The sequence below is a fragment of the Zeus faber genome (genome assembly GCF_960531495.2).
Source record: "Zeus faber genome assembly, chromosome: 15".
NCBI classification, from domain to species: Eukaryota; Metazoa; Chordata; class Actinopteri; order Zeiformes; family Zeidae; genus Zeus; species Zeus faber.
Window position 1 is genome coordinate 22,924,428 of NC_137194.1, and position 22,627 is coordinate 22,947,054.

The 22,627-nt window shown below is 44.9% G+C and overlaps 3 protein-coding genes across 3 annotated transcripts; 2 read left to right on the top strand and 1 right to left on the bottom strand.

Annotated features, from left to right (window-relative positions):
- Window positions 1–3,064: 3,064 nt before the first annotated feature.
- prpf6 (PRP6 pre-mRNA processing factor 6 homolog) lies at window positions 3,065–14,191 on the top strand. Its single transcript, XM_080015493.1, has 21 exons — window positions 3,065–3,272; window positions 4,204–4,366; window positions 4,484–4,602; window positions 5,269–5,347; window positions 5,481–5,657; window positions 6,154–6,267; window positions 6,632–6,726; window positions 6,928–7,084; window positions 7,211–7,373; window positions 7,878–7,996; window positions 8,110–8,328; window positions 9,141–9,263; window positions 9,378–9,499; window positions 9,756–9,894; window positions 10,010–10,129; window positions 11,189–11,365; window positions 11,470–11,603; window positions 12,639–12,730; window positions 12,891–13,005; window positions 13,324–13,450; window positions 13,549–14,191. Exons 1-21 carry the CDS (start codon window positions 3,085–3,087, stop codon window positions 13,699–13,701), a joined length of 2,895 nt encoding a protein of 964 aa, XP_079871619.1. The 5' UTR covers window positions 3,065–3,084; the 3' UTR covers window positions 13,702–14,191.
- A 481-nt stretch (window positions 14,192–14,672) lies between these two features.
- LOC307240876 (uncharacterized protein) lies at window positions 14,673–17,035 on the top strand. Its single transcript, XM_080014771.1, has 5 exons — window positions 14,673–14,820; window positions 15,389–15,532; window positions 16,041–16,097; window positions 16,250–16,387; window positions 16,584–17,035. The coding sequence occupies exons 1-5, from the start codon at window positions 14,818–14,820 to the stop codon at window positions 16,719–16,721; spliced, it is 480 nt and encodes a 159-aa protein (XP_079870897.1). The 5' UTR covers window positions 14,673–14,817; the 3' UTR covers window positions 16,722–17,035.
- A 1,547-nt stretch (window positions 17,036–18,582) lies between these two features.
- On the bottom strand, window positions 18,583–22,571 carry fastkd5 (FAST kinase domains 5). Its single transcript, XM_080015852.1, has 2 exons — window positions 22,457–22,571; window positions 18,583–21,961 (listed from the first exon to the last, which is right to left on the bottom strand). The coding sequence occupies exon 2, from the start codon at window positions 21,947–21,949 to the stop codon at window positions 19,496–19,498; it is 2,454 nt and encodes an 817-aa protein (XP_079871978.1). The 5' UTR covers window positions 21,950–21,961; window positions 22,457–22,571; the 3' UTR covers window positions 18,583–19,495.
- Between the last annotated feature and the right edge of the window lie 56 nt (window positions 22,572–22,627).

A 22,627-nucleotide genomic window follows, 5' to 3' on the forward strand; every position in this document is an offset into this window, starting at 1 on the left:
CAGATTGGACATATTGTACACACACACTGTCAGCCAGTAACACAGTGACTCATTCACAATTTTATTTGCTTAAAAGACTTGTTTGCCAATTCCCCACCTTCTCTCTTGTATTTTGCAGCATTTAACCATGGAGAATTACATGTGAAAGGAAGGGATTTTGTTTCATGGATCATTCTCATCCAAAGTGTATTTCCACCCCAAGGAGATATCAGCTTTTATAAAATAAAAATAAAACAGACAAAAAAACACGCAGGCTAATGGCTGTATGCATGAAGGAACTTTACTTAACCAGGAAGGAATACACAATAATTGTTTATTCTAATGTAGATAAATGACTTTGCCTTCAATGTGCTAAAAGCATAACAGTATGTGCCTATAAGAATGGCATTCCTGTTGCCGTGGCCAACTCTGTTAACAGGGTCAGTTGTAGAATTTCAGTCATTTCACTGTCAAATTTTAAATGGAAAATATGAAACATTTGGGTTTTCACACAGAATTTTGGATTTAGGTATACAGTACAGTGCCGATGTTGTTTCCCCCTCCATTGCCTTCATTCTACATCATATTTCCTGTTGCACCGAGGGGAACATTTGCCAGCCACTTGATGGCAGAAATTCAAACAGAAGGATTCTAGACTGCTAAGTTTTAGACTTCAAACCCCCAGTCACACCACAGACAGACAGCACTGATTCTCCTGCCTGACGTGGAAAACCACCACTGCAGACTTGGGAGTGGGTAATGCAATCGTGTATGAGTGTATCCGTGCATACACTCATGTTTGGATAACAAACTGTCTATTATCTCCACAGAATGTAATTATTTGCTCTTCCATATGGCTTCTTTTTTCTTTGTCTTGGTGATAGGAATATTCAAATGAGAATCCCATTGTTTGAGATACACAGAGGGGACAGCTTCTCTATTTTGGGTTGGGGGTGCCTTTCAGATGGCTTCAACACAGAGAAAAATCCTTGTTTATATCTCATCTTTATAATTTTTTTTTTTTACCAATTGAATCCTATGGTCGAATCTAAAAATCGGACTATTGACTCTATTTTTGGGATCACATGAAAGCTGAATGACATTTTTGTGGCAAATTAAGCCACAGAGTGGGTTCAGATTCAGATTGTAAATTGTTCATAATTGCCACTAACATCTTAAGTAATTATATTTTTATCACTAATTAGATTGTCCTTCATCACTCCAAGTAAGATAAGATAAGATAAGACAAGATAACATAAGATAACATAAGATAACATAAGATAACATAAAATAAGTCACACCAACATTTCTGCTGTTGTCTCTGTAAAAAAAAAGAAATACAAAAACAAATTTTGCCTGAAATTGAATGATCATTGAACTGATACCAGAAATGTAATGTGTGCCTTCGGCAATAGCTGGCTGAAATTGAGTCTGCCGAGTTGTGCCTCATGTATAAAAGGCTTCTTGGCTGCATGAACCATACATCATCTAATGTTTCTGACAACCCATTTTCATCATAGCATCTTCTCCCAGGAGTGAAATAATGTCTGCCCTCCAGGCGATGTAAATGAACAGGAAAAAAAAGAGAAGAGAAAGAAAAAGACCCGGGCCACGGCTCCAGCTGTGGATGGATGAAGTTAATGTGACTGAAACTAATTGATATATGGGCAGTCTTCATCTCGTGGGACGAAACCCAGAAATGTCATGTTACAATGTAATTATATTTATTGCATGCCCCTGTCTCGTGTTTTGTCATGATTTCCCGATATGGATTTATTCTCATTCAATAATCGTGTAAGAAGGGTTATTAAAAATACCCTACACATGTCTATTGGAACTAATGGCATTTGGATTGAAGCACTTTTCAATTACCTATGGCTCTATCTCACTGTGGCTAAAATACCTCTCAGTGAAGTGGGATGAGTTCCACTCGGATTTTACACGGTGGATTCAACACTCCATATGAGTTCCAGAGGACACTTCAACAGGGGCTTGATGGAAGTGGTCCTTCTGCCACACATACTGTGCCAGGTGGTTCCCCCTTAAGATATAATTATACTTAAAATGTATACTGCTGTTTGGGAACTTAAAGAGTACTTTTAAGTTTAGTATTATGTCACCATTTGGGACAAAATTGTCCACCTTTTGGGTGATATATACTTTTGAGTGTAGGCTCCACACTGTACAAGTATCTTATAAGTACAAGTATGTATATTGCATACAAAATGTATACTTCAAGGCTACTTGCACAAATACTGGGTGCACTACAGGCAATAAAAGTGTACTTAAATGTGAACTGCTAATTATACTTTTGGCATACTTTTGGATGACTTACTAGGGTACTAGGTTCTTACAAATAATACTAAAAAGTGCAGTGTGCAGAATTTTCAGAACAGACTTGGCAGAAATGGAATCTAATATTCACAAGTATGTTTTGATTAAAATGCCTTGAAAATAAGAATCGCCGTGCTGTCGTTGCCTTAGAATGAGCCGTTTTAATCCACGCAGGGACAGGTACGCTTGGCGGAGGTCGCCATGTTGCACCGTCGTGTTTCTAAAGTAGCCCAGTACAGACAAACCAAACACTGGCTCTCGAGAGGGCCTTTCGCATTTTTCACGGCCACCGTCGCCTCCGAGGAGGCCGCCCTTGTTGCACCGTCATGGGGAGCGGTAATCAGACGGTTGCGATCTGCAACCTCGCCGCCAGATGCCACTAAATTCTGCACACTGCGCGTCTATATCGTGCATCTGTACACACTGTAGTTTAATCAAAAATATTTTTCAAATGAGCTGTCTGTAAATGTATGTCAACTCAGAGCGCACTTAATATGACTTTGACATTGTAAAACAATTGCATTCTCAAGAAAACGTCTGAATATTAACATTCATATATAAGTAAGTAAAGTGAATCATGACGTAGTATATTTACTCAGAGCTCTTGGTTTTCATATACACAGTAAATATCAAGAGTGGGGCGACCATCCAGAGCACCCGCTGGGGGCGCTGTTGTGGCCACGGACGGCTATTTCCGGAGCGGCGCTTGCCCCAAGCGGAAGTCGGTGTGTTGTGTTTCCGGTAACGATGAGTCGTGCCGGCGGAGGAACGATGGCCCATGCTCCGGGAAAACAGTCTACCAAGATTGTTTCCAAATCCGCCTCGAGCGGCTCCGGGCCCGCCGGAGTGGGAGGCGGACCCCCGGTGATCCCGCTCGCCTCGCCGCTCATGGGGAAGAAGAAGAAGCCGTTCCTGGGGATGCCCGCCCCGCTCGGCTACGTGCCCGGGCTAGGCAGAGGGTAGGACGGAGCTAGCATGCTAGCTGGCTAACTTGCTATAGGGAGACGTATGTAGTGGATCAAAACGTGTTGTCGATTGAAATATAAGGTCCGCAGCTAAGCTTTGAATTCAGCTTAGAGCGACCGATATCGAGGTCACATCCCACTGCATGTGTCCCTCTCCCCATGCCCACCACAACCACGATCTGCTTATTGGACCAACTACATTTCGATATATTAATATATTTTTCTTGGTAATAATAAATCTTGGTAACGAACTTATGACTAAAATATGAAGTAGTTCCAAATGTACGTCAAAAATAACTCCAGAGCACAATGCCAGCTATAAATTATAAATTAAGTTATTTTTCAAGGTGTGTTGAGGAATCTCCAAACAAAGTCAGCTAAAAGGACTCAATTTTCAAGGATTGTATGTAGCAGGCAGGCATATAAGTAAGTGTTAATGTAAAAAGTAATTTCTAATCTTCACTCATCCACAATTGATAGTTTTACATTGTACAATGTTTTAATTTTCTGATATACTTGCATTTTCACCTTTTTGATATGCAGTATATCTTGTTTTTTTGCGGTAGGGGACATAGCTCAAATACAAAACTTTTATACTGCAACATATCTCACAACTGCTGCCCTGACAGTTCTCTGTAAAGTATTCCCCTTATAGCCCACTCTGAACCATTACATTTAGAATAAACTTATTTCAATTGGTCTGGCCCCAATTATGTCATTTGATCAAGTTTACTGGCCTCACAACATAAAATTCCAGTCGTACTCAGAGAAGTCCACTATGATTTATTTTTGCAAAACTTAAGAGTTCAGCAAGTAATCATTGCACCACTCGCTCAACCAAGTGAAAGACAAGTGATGATGGTTTAGATATGATTCAAGAGCGCCATAAAAGCTGTCGTCAGTGTATTAAATATGTTCATTTCAGTGCTACTGGCTTCACTACCCGGTCTGATATCGGTCCCGCTCGTGATGCCAATGACCCAGTAGATGATCGCCATGCACCACCGGGGAAGAGGACGGTCGGGGACCAAATGAAAAAGAACCAGGATGATGACGACGAAGACCTGAACGACACCAACTATGATGAGGTTAGTAGTCTAGCTTCACACTGATTTCAACTAACTGGTGCTAATAATTTCTTGCGATGATTAGGAAAATGTCTTTGCTTGTTATACTTAAAAAATATATATAATTTTCTTTTGTAGTTTAACGGCTATGCGGGAAGCTTGTTTTCCAGTGGACCCTATGAGAAAGACGATGAGGAGGCTGACGCCATATATGCAGCACTGGACAAAAGGATGGATGAGAGACGCAAAGAACGAAGGTGACGGAAGAAGGAAGAGCTGTTTTATGTCTGCCCAAACGTACAAACTATACACTGATCAGCCACAACATTAAACACAACATTGATCATCTGGTTCCAATGACACCTGTCAAGCCGTGGGATATATTAAGCAGCAAGTGAACAGTCATTTCTTGAAGTTGTGGTGTTGGAAGCAGGAAAAATGGGCAAGTGTAGGGATCTGAGCAAATTTGACAAGGGCCAAATTGTGATGGCTAGACGACTGGGTGAGAGCAACTGGTCAGAGTAATGGAAGGTGGCGGCCTGGTCTCATGAATCAAATTTTCTTCTACATCATGTGGATGAGCGGGGTTAGGGTCCGGTCCGATCGAGCACCTGTGGGATGTGCTGCAACAACAAGCAGATCCTTGGGGGTCCCTCCATGGGGGCCCCACCTCGCAACCTCCAGGACTTAAAGGATCTGCTGCTAACGTCTTGGTGCCAGATACCACAAGACACCTTCAGAGGTCTTGTGGAGTCCACGCCTTCATGGGTCAGAGCTGTTTTGGCGGCAAGAGGGGGAGCTACACAATATTAGTGGTTATTAGTCGTGCTTTTAATGTTGCGGCCGATCAGTGTATAGCCACACACTGGTGGTAGACTACTTCTTTTAGGAATCTGTGATTTAAGTTGTTTCCATTCTTACAGGGAGCTGAGAGAGAAAGAAGAGATTGAGAAATACCGTATGGAGCGACCAAAAATCCAGCAGCAGTTTTCAGATCTAAAGGTACAAACACACCTAACTCACTGTGACATGCTGCTAAACAAAGCATTTACACATAAATGGTAGTTAATAGCTTTGGGGTTCTTTTTTTGTTCTGTCCCCTCATCCTCTTCCTCTATTCCCTCTTACTGTGCAGAGGAAACTGGCGGAGGTGTCGGAGGACGAGTGGCTGAGCATCCCTGAGGTGGGCGACGCCAGGAACAAACGCCAGAGGAACCCGCGCCATGAGAAGCTCACCCCCGTGCCTGATAGCTTCTTCTCCAAGCACCTCCAGACGGGAGAGAACCACACCACTGTGGACCCTCTGCAGGGGGTACGTTTGGCCACACACACACACACACACACACACACACACACACACACACACACACACACACACACACACACACACAAACTGCTGTCCCCATAAGTTGTGTTCACACTGTAGTTTCCACTTGCGCCACAAGGAGTCAGCTTTGACAACACTTTGTGAAAATATTCAACATTACATGACAACAACACACTTAACATCCCTTTTAAAGATTTTCTTCATCCTTGTAAAGTTGCATACACCAATTGTGATGAATGACTTATTAATAATTTATTGTTTAACTGTGTTGTTGTATCTTCAGTAAATTTAGAGAGTGTGTCTGTGTGTGTGTCTGTGTACACGATTTTGCTGTTTTTTTTTTGTTTTTTTTCCCCCAAACGTATATTTGGAGTGTTATGTGATGTAAATGCGGTTTCAGAAGCCTTTTCACATGCAGACACACCTCAGAATAGCTTCTATGCTCAGGTCCAGTAACATTGTGGGGTTTTTCCTGCACTAGCTTGGTGGCCTGAACACACCCTACCCTGGAAGCATGACCCCCGGAACAGGAGATCTGGACATGAGGAAAATCGGCCAGGCCAGGAACACACTCATGGATATGAGGCTGAGCCAGGTAATTCAGAGGCCAAGACTTTAACTTTCAAAATACATTGCTCTCTTAGGCCTGATTGGAATTTGGGTATCTTAAGTGCAGAAATGATTAATGGACAAATTGAAAAGTTGATCCTCAAAGTTAATCTTGTTAAATTTGAGTATGCGAATGATCAGATTAGAGCAGAATAATATTAAGATATTTATCATGCAGCATTTACGTTTTTACCTATTTTAATTTTGGGATGCAAATGAATAATAGACTAATAAAAAAAAAATGGCTTGCTCAGTTATGAAATAAATAATCATTTGTTGCAGCGCTGGGTGTTTTGTAGAGGAACAGAATTAATGTCTTTCTTAAATTGTCCCTCCTCTCCATTGTTTAGGTGTCTGACTCAGTGAGTGGACAGACAGTGGTGGACCCTAAAGGTTACCTCACAGACCTCAACTCCATGATCCCCACCCACGGAGGAGATATTAGGTGAGACGTCATGTGGGAATGCCCCTGGATCAAATATCATATCATGTACAATATTGTTTGTATCCGGTTTCAAAACATTGATGATAATACCACCGAAGGTTGTTGAATAGAAATATAATTGTTGCAGAGCCCTATTTATATAGCTGCTCGGTCAGTGGCAGTCCTTTTTCCTGTCTTTAATGTGTCTTTATCTGTGTGCAGTGATATTAAGAAGGCTCGTCTGCTGCTTAAATCCGTCCGGGAGACCAACCCTCACCACCCCCCTGCCTGGATTGCCTCTGCCAGGCTGGAAGAGGTGACAGGAAAGCTGCAGGTCGCCAGAAACCTCATTATGAAGGGCACAGAGATGTGTCCCAAGGTAAGCTCTCAAATACACTTTAGAACTAGATCCATCACTTTGCTTGATCTATGTAACCGTCGTGCGAACTGATGCCCATTAAAAACTGCTCTATACCAAATGGCTTGCTGTCGCTCTCTCTCACAGAGTGAGGACGTGTGGCTGGAGGCTGCCAGGCTCCAGCCTGGTGACACCGCCAAGGCTGTGGTGGCACAGGCCGTACGCCACCTGCCGCAGTCCGTCCGCATCTACATCAGAGCTGCAGAGCTGGAGACGGACGCCAGGGCCAAGAAGAGAGTCCTCAGGAAAGGTAAGGGAAGAAAAATGACGAACAAAATGAACCTGGTCTCTGTGTCGTTCAGTCACTTTGCATCCTCGTATAAAATATCTCTGTTCTCGCCAAGAGGAAGAAGATAATATTTTCCTTTAAATGGTCTTTCACAACTAGTCTGAATCTGTTGTGCGTGTCTCATAAATCAGCCCACACACAGAATACTCAGAATAGTCCCTGAAACTATATAGAGGCAAACAAGATTTCACAAGGATTACTTTTGGCAGATGTCTTACTGGCTGCTTTCCAAGGCCTGAAACTGTCTCAACAACTCAGTGTCAGTGTTTGAGATTTTTGAGCTTCTTTATTATAACCATGAATAATGTATTGTAAGTATTTATATGCTAACAATTTGCAAAATGTTGTGCTTATAAAGTGTTCAAAGTCCCAGTGCCACCCAATCCATTTTTTGCATGGTTGTTTAAATCGTTTTTCCTTTCATACTTATTATGAATGTTATTGTTGATATTATTTGTTTTGTAGCTCTGGAGAATGTTTCCAAGTCTGTGCGCCTGTGGAAAACGGCCGTGGAGCTGGAGGAGCCGGAGGACGCCAGGATCATGCTGAGCAGGGCCGTGGAGTGCTGCCCCACTAGCGTGGAGGTGCACAAACGTTCTCATTTAAACCCCATGATTAAAACTGAAAGCAATTACTGTATTTTTCCCCCTTTCTATAACATTTGATCATGTGACTTTGCTCTCTCTGCATCTCCAAGCTGTGGCTGGCACTGGCACGGTTAGAGACCTACGAGAACGCCCGGCGCGTACTGAATAAAGCTCGAGAGAACATTCCTACTGACCGTCACATCTGGATCACGGCCGCCAAGCTGGAGGAGGCCAACGGCAACACTCAGATGGTGGAGAAGATCATTGACAGAGCCATCACCTCCCTGCGTGCTAATGGTGTGGAGATCAACAGAGAACAGTGGATACAGGTGTAGTGTTGTTTTATTTTTATGCCGCCATCATAATAACCTTAATAGTGTCATAATATACATGTCTACCTATTGCACAAGAGCCATTTATTGACATTGAAAACTGATTTGAAAGGCACCTAATTCACTCTCTATTTATTGCAACATTTCTAACATCGGTTAAAGATTTTCCCTTTAAATTTGGATGGAAACCTGACTGTTAACAGCTCTGGTGATGGACTCGCTTTGATAACGGAGAGGGAAATATTTCATTTGAAATGTATTTGGGTTGAAAGGCTTGGTGGCGCAAGGTGCTTTGAAAATGAGTCTACATCACGCTCGTGTAGTTTGTCATGTTCATGTGTAAACAGTCAACGCCCAATCCTGTCGGTGTTTGAACTTTGAAATTCTGTAAAAATTGGGTCTAAAAACCTTTGCCCATGGAAATAACATATTGGTCATATTGCCGCGGTTCTTCAAGGATTACCGAGAGACAGCTTGACTTTTGAGTGTTTGGGGGAAAAGATACGGTCCGTTTGAGCAGAGTTTGTTTTCTTTCAAGGTTTTTTAGCTGTCGGGGGTTTTACTCCCACCCGCTCTTTCTTTCAATTTCATCTCGCCACCTTGGCAACTGCTTGAATCATCCGTGGCTCGGTGCCAGTTAATCATGACTTACACAGGCGAAAGCAAGGAAAGACATTTGAGAATGAAACGTTTTTGGCCATGCTGAGAATAAGCACGTGTCTCGATGAGTGATCTGGCCTCTGGATGTTTTGCTGTTTATTTACTGACCTCACTCTCTCTCTCTCTTTCTCTCTCCCTCTCCATGGCAGGATGCAGAGGAGTGCGACAAGGCCGGCAGCGTGGCCACGTGTCAGGCGGTCATACGGGCCGTCATAGGGATCGGCATCGAGGAAGAGGACTGCAAGCACACCTGGATGGAGGACGCAGAGAGTGTGGGTACACCCCACCCCCCACCCGCCCTCTTCCCAACACAAATTCCTTCTGAATCACTTATCCATGCTTGGTTGACTTGGATGTAATGGCTGATCTGCTGTGTTCTGGCTCAGTGTGTTTCCCATGGAGCTCTGGAGTGTGCCCGGGCCATCTACGCCCATGCCCTGCAAATGTTTCCCAGCAAGAAGAGTGTGTGGCTACGGGCGGCATACTTTGAGAAGAACCACGGAACCAGGTGACACATCCCAAACCTTTTATTTTTTTTATTTAATTGATCTCAAACTGTGCTTCGTAGGAAACCTCCAACTGATAGCTCCCAGTATTTATATTGGCTCATATTGATGCTCTGGTGTTAAACTGCTTCTATTACTTTGACCTTGGGAGTCATCCACCAAACGAGATGTGATTAATCATCTTGTCAAAACCGGCTGCGGCACGTTATGTTATTCTTGCTCTCCTGTTGACTTATGTCCCATTTCCCCGCTCTCCAGAGAGTCTCTGGAGGCCCTGCTCCAGAGGGCGGTGGCTCACTGTCCTAAGGCCGAGGTCCTGTGGCTGATGGGGGCCAAGTCCAAGTGGCTGGCCGAGGATGTGCCTGCAGCCAGGGGCATCCTTGCTTTCGCTTTCCAGGTCATAACTCATGCTCGGGATATGAACAAAGAGACGCTCACAATGTTTTAAATGGTTCCCTTGTGCACAAGCCCAACCCTAACGTCCCTTGCTCTCCACGTTCTTACTTTTGCAGGCTAACCCCAACAGTGAGGAGATCTGGCTTGCAGCCGTCAAGTTGGAGTCTGAGAACAACGAGTACGAGAGAGCCCGTCGACTGCTGGCTAAGGCTCGCAGCAGCGCCCCCACTGCCAGGGTGTGTGTGTGTGTGTGTGTGTGTGTGTGTGTGTGTGTGTGTGTGTGTGTGTGTGTGTGTGTGTGTGTGTGTGTGTGTGTGTGTGTGTGTGTGTGTGTGTGTGTGTGTGTGTGAGTCACAGAAGGTGTGCGAAAGCATTTTGCGAAGCTCTTTCATTGGGAGCTTGATGGACTTGGTGAAGTTTCAGAACTCTTGTTGCTCGACTTTTCACAGGCATACGATGCGATACATATGCATGTCACATTAGAACCTCTCATCTTATTGGTTTGGCATCTCAACCCTAGAATGTATATGCCGGGTCAAAAATGACCCGGCATATACATTTGTTTTCATTTATACGTTTGTACATATTGTTTAATTCATATTTAATTTACCTTATCAAGACACGATGAGTTCACACCATATTAAAAAAATATCTTAATTAAGGAATTTCTGGGGGTTCAAAAAAAAGCTAGAAAACAGTCATCCACACCCTTTTCGGGCCACCATATGCATTCTAGGGTTCAGGTAAGTTCTGGTTATCTTCAACCCGGTCATGCGGTTGTGGAAGTGGATTTGAGCCAGGTTCCGGGATCCGAGGGTAGATAATACAGTTGAGTAATGGACACTACAGCAGGAGTGTTTTGGAGTTAATGGTGCATCTTAATCCAAGATGCACGCTCTCACACACTTTCTCCCGCCCTCACCCTGTCAAGCCCAGGCTTGCCAGGCACCTCCACTTAGCTCCAAAGTTTTATTTTTTTTTATTTTTTATTTTTTTTTCCCCAAGCCTGTTTACCTGGTGACCTGCACTCCCTTCGTTTGGCTCAGCCTTTTCTTTCTAAGTCCTTAATTTCCTTGGCAGGAGCGGCGGGAATATATTAAGTTTCACTCCAGCGGCTCTATTGTCAGACAAGATGAATGTGTGACAAAGAGTTAGGCATTAAAGCGAACGCCCCGGAGAACTGGACTGAATGTTTTTCTAAAATGACTTCTGCAACCAGATTTTTTTATTTTAATTTATTTTTTTAAATCAAAACCAACAATGCATTTGATTAAAACAATTACGTGTCGCCGCAGGTGTTTATGAAGTCGGTAAAGCTGGAGTGGGTCTTGGGCAACATCGAGGCGGCCCAGGAGCTGTGCACGGAAGCCCTGAAACACTACGAGGACTTCCCCAAACTTTGGATGATGCGAGGCCAGATCGAGGAGCAGTGTGAGAACATGGAGAAAGCCCGAGAGGCCTACAACCAGGGGGTGAGGGCCCGGTCGAGCCGCGTTTTTTACGACCGCACCGTAACCATGCAAAGTTCCTTCTGAAACGCGTCGGAAAGTGACCGGTGCCTTGTGTTGCGGTCTAGCTGAAGAAGTGTCCTCACTCCATGTCGCTGTGGCTACTGCTCTCTCGGCTGGAGGAGCGGGTGGGGCAGCTGACCAGAGCCAGGGCCATCCTGGAGAAGGCCCGGCTCAAAAACCCCCAGGCCCCAGAGCTATGGTGAGGAAAACGCAGGGAGGGAAGAGTCCTGGACGCCCAGTGGCGCTATAAAAGTAGTTTTAATTGCCAGCATGTCAACAGTGAACGTCTTCCTCAGGGTTACATGTTCAGTGTGTCTGCAACAGCTACAACACAATCATTTCATATTCCATCTCTCAAGATGGAATATGAAATGACAGAATACTAGAAAACCAAGTCATAGTTATGTACAAAATGTATGATAGACTACTGTTTTGACCGGATCATGTTGAAAATATGTGTATTTTCTATCACACAGTGAAGTTTAGGGGTGCAGGAACAACATTTTAATATAATTCTAATATTTAAAAGAATTAACTATTCAAATGCAGAAATTGCCATTCCATTATGTATTTTTTTGTAATAATAAATAATTGATTATAAATGTTTTTTAGCTACATTAAAGAGAAATATTGCCGGTAAAGGTACGAAGTTGGCAGAGACGCACAACGCACCGGCACGTTCCTCTCTCCTCCGGTGTTTTACTGTGCGTACAAGGAGAGTTGACTTTTGTCCAGTAATTCCACAGACGTGGCGATGAAAGGCGGGAAATAAACCCGACCAGCACCGACGGAACGTCCTCTACTGCAGGGGTTCCCAACCACCGGCTCGCGGACCGCATGGCATTTGCCGCCGGTCCGTGAGAACACGTGCGGGATTCCTTTCAGGAGCAGCCTTCAGCAGAAGCAGGAAACGGAATAAATGAAATACCTCTCGTGTTTTTATTTGCTTTGTTGGGAGTAAAGATCGCTCTGAACGGAGCTGCCGAACCGTCCTTAACGCCCTCCCCCCAGTTCTCAATTTGAACATATTATAATATTAAAAATAATAAAGCATACGAATTTGAATGGGATAATAGAGGAATATCTGCAGCCCTAGCGAAGTTGTTGATTGCCCAAACATTCGTCTGGCAATATTTAAAAGAATTACTATTATATAATGGAAAGAACCAAATACAAGCAAATATTGACATGCTTTTGCCGTCCTGGTCATCATGTACCTTTTGGCGTTTTTCAGGTTGGAGTCGGTCAGACTAGAATTCCGGGCAGGACTCAAGAACATTGCCAACACCCTGATGGCTAAAGCCCTGCAGGAATGCCCCAACTCCGGTGAGACGATATGGAATACGGTTCGATCTAAACCAGCTGTTCAGTTGGAGGGCCGGCAATATTAGCAACAGTCATTTGGCAGAGTATAAACACTCCAAAAACGCTGCGTGTCGAGGGCCGTGGTCCCATGTTCCTCTGTTTTATTTTCTCCCCCTGCCAGGCATCCTGTGGGCCGAGGCCGTGTTTTTGGAGGCCAGGCCTCAGAGGAAGACCAAGAGTGTGGACGCTCTGAAGAAATGTGAACACGACCCCCACGTTCTGTTGGCCGTAGCCAAGTATGACTATTCTCCTCCCCCCATTACTCTTAATGATTGCAGCCGCCCTTTAAGGGATACTTATTTCCTCAGATTCGGGTGATAAGGTCAGTACGAGTTTGAACCGGTGTGTCCAGAACCGAGACGGCGACGTGCTGCATGTGTACTAACTCCGCTAGCTCAGTGCAAGGCTGCGCAGAGGGGAGCGACGAGCCTAGCTTCTGTTGGCTCCCGTCCATAAAATTCCCGTTGGTTTTATTTTCTAGTTGTCAACCGGCAATCGGCCGTGATTTACAGCCTCGCGTATGGTTTACTTTTCTCTGCTGTCGGTAATTATAGGCTGTTCTGGAGTGAGCGGAAGCTCACCAAGGCCAGGGAGTGGTTCCTGAGGACGGTGAAGATCGAGCCGGACCTGGGAGACGCTTGGGCCCTCTTCTACAAGTTTGAAATGCAGCACGGAACGGAGGTGGATATCCCTAAAATAGTTTGTCCTCATGTGGGTAGAAGGGGGATGCGCGCGGCTCGATCTCCCCTGACCTCCACTTCACCCTGCACGTCCCACAGGAGCAGCAGGAGGAGGTGCGGAAGCGCTGCGAGAACACGGAGCCCCGCCACGGGGAGCTGTGGTGCGCCGAGTCCAAACACGTCCTCCACTGGCAGAAGAAGATCGGAGAGATCCTGACCCAGGTGGCCTCCAAGATCAAGAACACCTTCTGATCCCCACCCCGAACTCCGCCCTAAGAACACTCAAGTCGAAACAGTACAAATGTAACATCACACCACAGCAGTGGAGGAACAGCCACGGAGAGTCTAGACCCTGGTTTGCTGTGATGCAGAACACACACACACACACACACACTTTTATCTTTTTGGATGGAATCCTCGACGGTACAATCTCAAGCTGAATCGTCGATAGTTTCTTGCATCTAAATACTGCGGGGCGGGGGAGGCTGCGTAACGAATCACAACATTTTGAGTCGTGTATTTTTTTAAATAAAATAATTACTTTGGTCTTGTCTTCTTGGATATTCAAGTCTTGGTTGTTGTTCTTGTGTTTTGCTTTTTTTTTTTCCTCGTTGAGTTCAAGAATCTGCCCGACCTATTACTGTGAGGAACTTGCCAGTAGCCTCTGTACTCTTGGATAACTTTGTGCAGCATTTTCTGTTTAGTTTGCCTTGATAATGTTAAAATTTACTTTGGAGATGTCTCATAAATGACTTTTGAACTCACTAATTTGTCCGGTTTGTCTTTTATTTTTTTAATTGTTTTTTATTTTTTGTGTGATTTTCTGTGAAGGGAGTCGTCTACCCTTTGCGCAGCGTCCGGTGAGGGGAGCTTTTCTGACTTGGTTCCATCATCCAAATGATCTCTTGACCTTTTTCAGTCCAATGACTCCATCCCCGCTGACTTCCCGAGCACAGACTGCGTTCGTGTGATGGGGGGCAGCTGGCGGGATAATTTTTTTTTATCATTTTTATTTTAATTACTCTTTTAGAATTTCCAAATCGAGTGGTTTGGGCTGAAACATGATCTGTAAGCTGTTCTCCCGGGAGCCCCCTGTCACACCTCGTCCCGGTCCTCGGGTCCGAGTCGAAACCGAAAGGACGAGCGGCGACGGGGGCGCGCTCCGTCTGCAGCAACTCAATCGCACCCGAGCTTGGCCAGATCCAAAGTCCGCATCCAGCAGCCCGCGACGGGGAGGGGAACCTGGCGATGCTGCCTCATTGGAGCCGCAGCCTCTGCCGAAGTGAGACCGAACTTCAGCGCAGCTCTGGGAGCGGCCGCCGGCGGATCTAGACTCAACAACCCGAGGATCCTGCCACAACATGATAAATGGTGAGTTGACTTGTGGGGGGCGCACGCGGCCACCACGCCCTTTACATGTTATTGTCATATATAATTTTTTTAATGTTTGCGCGCATCACATGGCTCTGCGCAGTGGCAATGACAGACTTTTCGTTCGTAGCGAACAGATCGTATTCAAAACCAGTCGAGTCGCCTCAGCTCCTCCGGCTCGCCCGTCCGTACAGATTTGGGGGGGGGGGGGGGGGGTCGGAACGACTCATCAAGAACCGAATCTCAAAAAAAATAAAATAAAAATGCGACCCTTTTCATCCTTTTTATTATGAGAAATTAAAACAAAACGCCTGTAAAACGTGATATTGTTGGGTTGATGTATGAATGTGTGTCATGTAATAATTCATTTATCTATAAATGCAATTAAGGTTCTGATTGTAATTCATTGAAAGACCTGCCTAACTGCATCCAACCCATTCAATTGCACTTATTGGGATGTGTAAGTACTTTTCCATGGGTTTCTTTTTTGCCATGAAACCCTCCTCCTAGACTTTCCAGAACGATAACAAAGCCGTGACATTTGAACTCATCTCTCTTTACCTTCCAGTGTCTGACCGGGCTGGTGCTCCGCGGTGCAGTCGTGGTTCTCCTGGTTCTCCTGGCGGCCTCTTGTTGTGCTAAACGCAGGTGTAGCTACAGGGAAATACTGGGCTCCTACAAAGAATTCATCCTCATAGAGCTTCACAGCCAGGTCAGGATGTTGCTTTCGATCTCAAACTTAAAGTGGTCATCCGTATGATTATTTTGTTAAAATAATAATAATAATAATCACATATGTTATACATTTTTTTAGCTGGCACACTGTAGTTTCCATTGTGGGCGGCGGGGTCCGCCTTTCCCAAATCAATCGATCAGATGAAGGCATACAATCAAGAAAAGGATTTGGCCGTCTTAGAGTGAAGACAAGGGTAAAAAAAAACAAAAAAAAACAGTGCGTCTTCAAATGATAAACTGGGTCTTGTAGTGCAATCCGCCCTGCCCAGACAACGTCATGGATTACCACTTTAAAGTGAAAACCTAGTGGCAAAAAAACGATCTTGGCCGACAATTTGTGGTTGTTACCAGAACGGAGAGTTGTGGTATAGGTTGCCCTCCTGTGTTTACCACTGGGTTTACCGTTCCAGTCTGTGATGCCGTCCCTAGCTCAGAATGATGCCATATTTCGCTCAGCTGCTGAACAAAAATTGGATTCATTGCAGAACCTGACCGCCACGGTTACTACACCCAAGGAGAGGGACCCCTGCCCCTCGAGAAAGGTAAAAGACACCGCACTCATGCAATCAGACCTCCTCTTTCAGCACCATGGAGAGGGTAAAAGGACACTTCCATTTTGCATGGCAAACTACAGGACTTATCACATGGATGTCACGATTTTAACCATAAATTGTAATTGTGCCTACCACGGCAGGCACACCATGTTTTGCGCTCCATTTATGGTTTGACGCAACAGTTTCAATGTCAAAGGGGAAATTCGGGTCACAAGGACTTGGCAGCGCCAGTGGAGAGCATGCAGCAGCTCATCATGCACGACTGCAGTGCTAATCTGGTGAGGAACGTTTAAAACTTACCACACTAGATAAATTATGTACGAGACATACATGACGTACTAGACAACAAAGACTGATGCTGGTTGGAGAAAACTTTTTGCACATTCACTGAATGCTTAATTATTAAGAAGAACGCTTCGTGAACACTTTATAATCAATCAACGGAGTACCATAATGTTTGTCTTGTGTTTTCAGGTAAGTAAAGCTTCGTGTCCAGCAAAAAGGAGAACACAAGGGAGGAAAAGAAGGCGGATCAAGCTCATTCAACTTATCAGGGCACTCATCTTGTGTTGGCAGAAGCTTCAGAGCATTTATGCAGAAACACTCCACTGAGAGGAAGCTGTTTATCTGGTTCCAAGTGATATCACACAAATATTGTGAAAGATAGGAGTTGAGTTTCCCCCTCCCAAAAAAATGTCTTAAATAGACCACAGATGCATTTCGATAACATTTGTACAGCCTGAATGGGTTTTTTTCTCATTTTGTGGTCTTAAGATAGAGAGTTGTATCACAGCCTAGCTCCTCTGTCTCATAAAGTACTTTTGTAGAATATTACCACAGATAAGCTATTATAATCACAAACCAAACAGATAATTACACATCATGCAAAACCTCTGATGCCTCTTGCTTTTACAGTCCATGTTTGATATTTATAAGCTGTAAAGTTTACCCGTGATATGGTGCTATTCTGCCAGTATGATCCAATGAATAAATAATACAGCAAACTGTCCAAAAAAATGTCTTCTTTCACTGTTATTGCAGTATCAGTGTTGTTGTAACATTTGTAACGGCACACAGACGTGGACAAATTTGTTGGTACCCTTCGACGACAAAAGAAGACCCCACAATTTCCTCTGAAATAATTTAACTCACAAAAATAATTGGCATCTATCATTGTTTATTCCATATTTTATATAAATCAGACTTTGCTTTTGTATTTTGATATAACAGAATATTTTACATAAAACAAATGAAAATGGCATGGACAAAAATGATGGGACCCTTAACCTAATATTTTGTTGCACAACCTTTAGAGGCAATTACTGCAATCAGGTGATTTCTGTAGCTCTCAATGAGACTTCTGCACCTGTCAACAGGTAGTTTGGCCCACTCTTCCTGAGCAAACGGGCGAGGGTGCCTTCTCCAGGCTGCATGTTTCAGCTCTTTCCATAGATGTTCGATAGGAGTCAGATTAGGGCTCATAGAAGGCCACCTCAGAATAGTCCAATGTTTTGTTCTTATCCATTCTTGGGTGCTTTTAGCTGTGTGTTTTGGATCATTATCCTGTTGGAGGACCCATGACCTGCAACCGAGACAGAGCTTTCTGACACTGGGCAGTACGTTTCGCTCAAGAATGCCTTGATAGTCTGGAGATTTCATTGTGCCCTGCACAGATTTAAGGCACCCCATGCTAGACGCAGCAAAGCAGCCCCAAAACATATCTTAGCCTCCTCCATGTTTCACAGTAGGTATGGGGTTCTTTTCCTTAAAAGTTTCATTTTTTTCATCTGTGAACATAGAGCTGATGTGACTTGCCAAAAAGCTCAAATTTTGACTCATCTGTCCAAAGGACATTCTCCCAGAAGCATTGTGCCTTGCCAATATGAATTTTAGCAAATTCCAGTCTGGCTTTTTTGTTTTTCTTTCAAAAGTGGAGTCCTCCTGGGCACTTCCTTCATGGAGCCCACTGTCACTCAAAAAGCGACGGATGGTGCAATCAGACACTGATGTACCTTGACCTTGGAGTTCAGCTTGTACCTCTTTGGAAGTTGTCCTTGGCTTTTTCTACCATTCGCACTATCCTTCTGTTCAATCTGGGGTCGATTTTCCTCTTGCAGCCACGTCCGAGTAGATTGGCTACAGTCCCATGGACCTTAAACTTTTTAATAATATTTGCAAGTGTAGTCACAGGAACATCAAGCTGCTTGGAGATGGTCTTATAGCCTTTCCCTTTAACATGCTTGTCTATAATTTTCTTTCTGATCTCCTCAGACAACTCTCTCCTTTGCTTTCTCTGGTCCATGTTCAGTGTGGTGCACAGGATGATACCAAACAGCAGAGTAACTACTTTTCTCCATTTGAATAGGCTGAATGACTGATTATAAGATTGAAGACATGTGATACCAATGAAAGAAAACAGTTAGTTTAAAATATCACAATAATCCATTTATTTATAATCTTTTCTAAGGGGTACCAACAAATCTGTCCAGGCCATTTTCGAATATAATTGATCTCTATAGCAATAATTTCTCTTTTCACAGTTTCTTTGCTTTACTCTGACATACCAAAGGCGTGCAAGTATACATGAGAAAATTGCTTTTAATTTCATCACTTTTCAGGAGGAACGAAGCATTGTTTCAATGAGCTGCAAGGGAACCAACACATTTGTCCACGTCTATCTACGGACTGCCCTCTGGATAGTCGTGGACAGAAGTGGGGGCACTCGTAAAGCAGTTACGCTGGTAATCGCTGGTAAGTCAACACATTAAAAAGATACAAATTCGGTTTGCCTTCACCACTAGTAAACTTCATTATTCAATATATGAATTGACAACCTATTTTTTGGATTCAATTTGCTCTCAAGTATATGGCGTATATGACATACAAGCAGCAGTGTAAATTTTACTTCTCTTAAATATAGCAATGGGATTATTACATATAGGATTTATTTTGAGTCGAACTGAAAAATGAAATTGGGCAAATACTTCAGGTATAAAAAAAAAAAAGGCTTTTGAGCAATTCACATGTATTTTGTAAGAGAAAATGGTAGCTCAACTTCTCTCCAATGGAAACTTCATTATATTGAATGTGATAAGTTGGACATCTTTGAGTGAAGTGGTGGATGAAAAGCCTCTTACTCAATCATGTCATCCTTCCTGCAATTGCCTAGCAGTATCAAACAACACCAACACACATAGACGGATCAGAATTCAGGTTTATGTGACACAGCCTAGTTCAAAATGTGGCTAAATGCACTCATTTGTTGCTTTGCATAAAATCCATTATATTTCATGATAACAATAACCAGAAGTGCATTGACAGTTTATGAGGGTTGAGAATTGCATGTAGGAGGCATATCATTATCATACAAAGATATGAAATTTGAGTCAGGAATAGTCCAGACTACTGTAGACCTTGCAGTGCAGATAAGCTAGTTTTTCAGCATGGCTTTTCTTCAGCAGGGGAAACCACTCCCAGTGGTTCAACTCCACTACCCTGTATCCAGCCAGCTGGAGCTGTCTCCTCTTCAGGGCATGAAGACCCAGCAGCTGCTGTGACTGGTAGCAATAGTGGTTCCTGTTGGACACCTGGATCGCTAGCTTGATGGTGGCTTTGTGAAAGTCTCTGGCGGTGCAGACTGGGCTGCTGGGCTTGGTGATAGATCCTATGAGGTCACCGCTCAAGTCTACCCCTACATTGAACAGTCTATCCCCTTCGTCCTGCTCTACTCTGTGAAGAACTGGCAGGCGAGATGTAGCAGACAAAGCTAAGGGGTCCGTAGTCTTTTTAGAATTGACAAGCTGTGATAGAAGATCCTCTGTTAGTGTTATCTCTATTTTCTGCCAACCGGTATGAGAGGGACTAGTTGAGATACTCTTTTCTGTGATTGAAGTGGCTTCATGAGATGAGTCCACAGGAACTGGCGTACCTGTGGAGTCTAGATGAACTTCCAGATCGACTGAGCGGGTGTGGGGGAGAATCATTCTTTTACAGACAAACTGCTCACCTCCTAGCAGATCCTGCAGAAGACGTTCTGCTTCCAGAACCTCCGGCTTTTGGCATATATCTGACTGAGCGTATTTCCACAGCAGTGCTGCTACCTCTTCTCCAAGTTCAGAAGCCAACCGTGGTCCAGTCCAGTGAGGCAACTCAAGAGCCACTGTACTGTCTAATGTGAAAAAATCTTTCTTCAACTCCAGCTGTGTGTTTCTTACCGCTTGGCTAACAAATTGAGGGCTCAAGGCTAACGCCAGAAGGTCCTCTGGGAACTGAGAGACAAATGCCAGGCCCAGAAGCCCAGTGAGAAGATGCTCCGGGTAGCGCTGGAACTCCGCTTTTCTCTGCCTCAGGGCCTCTACAAGGTTGGGGTACAGGTCTGGGCACTGGGAAGGGAGAACACCCAATGTACCGAAAGACCACAACAGCTTTGACGAGTCTTTACTCCTGCAGTGTTGCGTCACTGAGGGCAGTCTCTCTGCCACAGACAGGAGGATGGAGTCATTGCGATAATGCAATGCAGAGCAGGCCAGAGTCACATGCATCAGCCCCTGGACGTCCATTCTTGGGGCCCGTCGTGGCACTTCCTGCGCCATGATATCAAGCCATGCCCTGTGGTCGAGGTGACTGAAGCGTAGTAGTTTAAAAACATTCACCATTGCAAAGTCACTCATCTCCTCTATGACGGCGTTAGCCTTATCGACTATGCAGTTCACCGCTCCCTCAGAAAGGGAAGTCTGGGATTTAAAGAGCCCCAAGGAGACTGCACCAATCTCTTCGGGGTGAAGTTTATCCAGGTGGCGCATCAATATCTGCTCAATGGGTTGTATAAGATGGTTTGGACATCGCCTCCCCTCCCCCATGACATACAACAATTGGACAAGCTCAGGGATGCCCAACTGTCCTAGATACAAGTTGACAGAGTTATAAAGGTGCTTTAGAAATTGAGGCACCTGCTTCCCGAGACAGCGCCACAGGTCAGCAGCCAAGAGCAGCTCGTGGAGGCTCATGTGGGAGGCCCTTTCTATCAGCTCATTCTCATACAGCCCGAGCATGCTGTGGGTGGAGGGCAGGCCGAGCCGCACAAACGCCTGCAGCACCTGAAGAAGCTCAGCATTAGTGAACTGGCGGAGGTTTTCCACAGAGTATCGGAGGAGCATTATGAAGCGTGTGTCGCTCCTCACTAACGGGGTCTGTTCCTGGTACAAGCTGCCAAGCTCACTGAGGAATTGAGTCACATCTGACGCCTTCATACGGCCCTTCAACACGCTCGCTTTGTGAAGCAGCAGGAAGGCCTGCTTGGATTGGATCGGCGTCGCCCGGCGACTGAGGTCCAGGGTCATGGAGCCATATTCTGTCCGGCACCTTTGAAAGGCACGTGGATCCAGTTTTAAGTCGGGTGTCTGGTGCTCCCTGCGGTAGAGGGGTGGTGACGGTGTCCTTCTCTCAAAGCTCCCGTTGAAAGCCAAGTCCAGTAGCTTGTTTTTTGTACTGGAGAGGCGCCGTGAGGAACTCACACTGTAGTGGTTGGTCTGCCGCCGGAAAGGGCGGGCGAGAGCGACAAGACGCTGCTTGCCCTCGTCGCCTTCCGCCCTGACCTCGGGGACTTGCCCTTCCGCCTCGGCGCGATAGTACACGGCAGGGCTGTAGTGCAGCCTGTAGCTCGACGGGAGCGCGGCTTGCAGTGGCTGCGTCTCCGTCTCCGTACCCCCTCGTTCACCGGCCTCCGCCTCTGTTTCGCCACGAACGCCGTGGAGTCGTTTGGCCCGGAGAGAATCCTTCTTTAACCACGGGAAGACGTGGCCTCGCCCGGCCACCCGTCGATAGAGCACACGCGCAGACATCGAAGCGCCTGACTGCAGGGCACAGAGAAGGGAGTATCGACAATAAAGACCACAAATTCCGGTTCGAAGGTGCACATTTGGTGTGTCTTGTTCGTACATTAATACATTTACTTGTCAGCTAGTGGAGGCGGTACGTTTAGCAGCAGGAACAACCTTGACATTTTACCAGTATAAAGACTTTCGTGAAACTTTTATCAGCTCAAACTGTCAAGAGAAGTTTTGCCTTGAAAGGTAAAAAAACCCCTCTATTCTTCCCACAGGTACATATGAGCGAAAACATTATTGTTGTTGTTATTATTATTATTATTATTATTATTATTATTATTTCGACTACCCAGTGTAACCAACAGACAAAGCTGGTGGTAAATAATGGTTGTTTTGAATAAAATAATATAAATTCTTGTACCTTATCATATTTTTTAAATAAACTTTGATTAATTTAGCTTCCGCTCGTGTATCCGTCTCCCGTTTGGGAACATTAAAGCGGTGCTGCCGTCTCCTCCACACCTCCACGTGAAGCCTTCCTGTCGGCGACCTCTTCAAGAAAGTTTTCTCCGACGCCGGATCAGCCCGTCGGCATGACTTGATCCGGGACGTTTTCCGAGCCGTTCCCCGGTGGCGGTGAAGTCGAATCCCCGGTTGTTCGTGTCTCCGCGCGGCTCCGTAGTTTAACTCCTG

Excerpts from the sequence above, each read along its gene's own strand:
- prpf6 (XM_080015493.1), top strand. The coding sequence starts at position 3,085 with ATGGCCCATGCTCCGGGAAAACAGTCTACCAAGATTGTTTCCAAATCC. Across the intron at positions 7,374-7,877 it reads GAAGAGAGTCCTCAGGAAAG|CTCTGGAGAATGTTTCCAAG; the intron begins GTAAGGGAAGAA and ends TTTGTTTTGTAG. Across the intron at positions 13,006-13,323 it reads GTTCTGTTGGCCGTAGCCAA|GCTGTTCTGGAGTGAGCGGA; the intron begins GTATGACTATTC and ends CGGTAATTATAG.
- fastkd5 (XM_080015852.1), bottom strand. The coding sequence starts at position 21,949 with ATGTCTGCGCGTGTGCTCTATCGACGGGTGGCCGGGCGAGGCCACGTC.
- LOC307240876 (XM_080014771.1), top strand. Across the intron at positions 16,098-16,249 it reads ACCCCTGCCCCTCGAGAAAG|GCACACCATGTTTTGCGCTC; the intron begins GTAAAAGACACC and ends CTACCACGGCAG. Across the intron at positions 16,388-16,583 it reads ACGACTGCAGTGCTAATCTG|GTAAGTAAAGCTTCGTGTCC; the intron begins GTGAGGAACGTT and ends TTGTGTTTTCAG.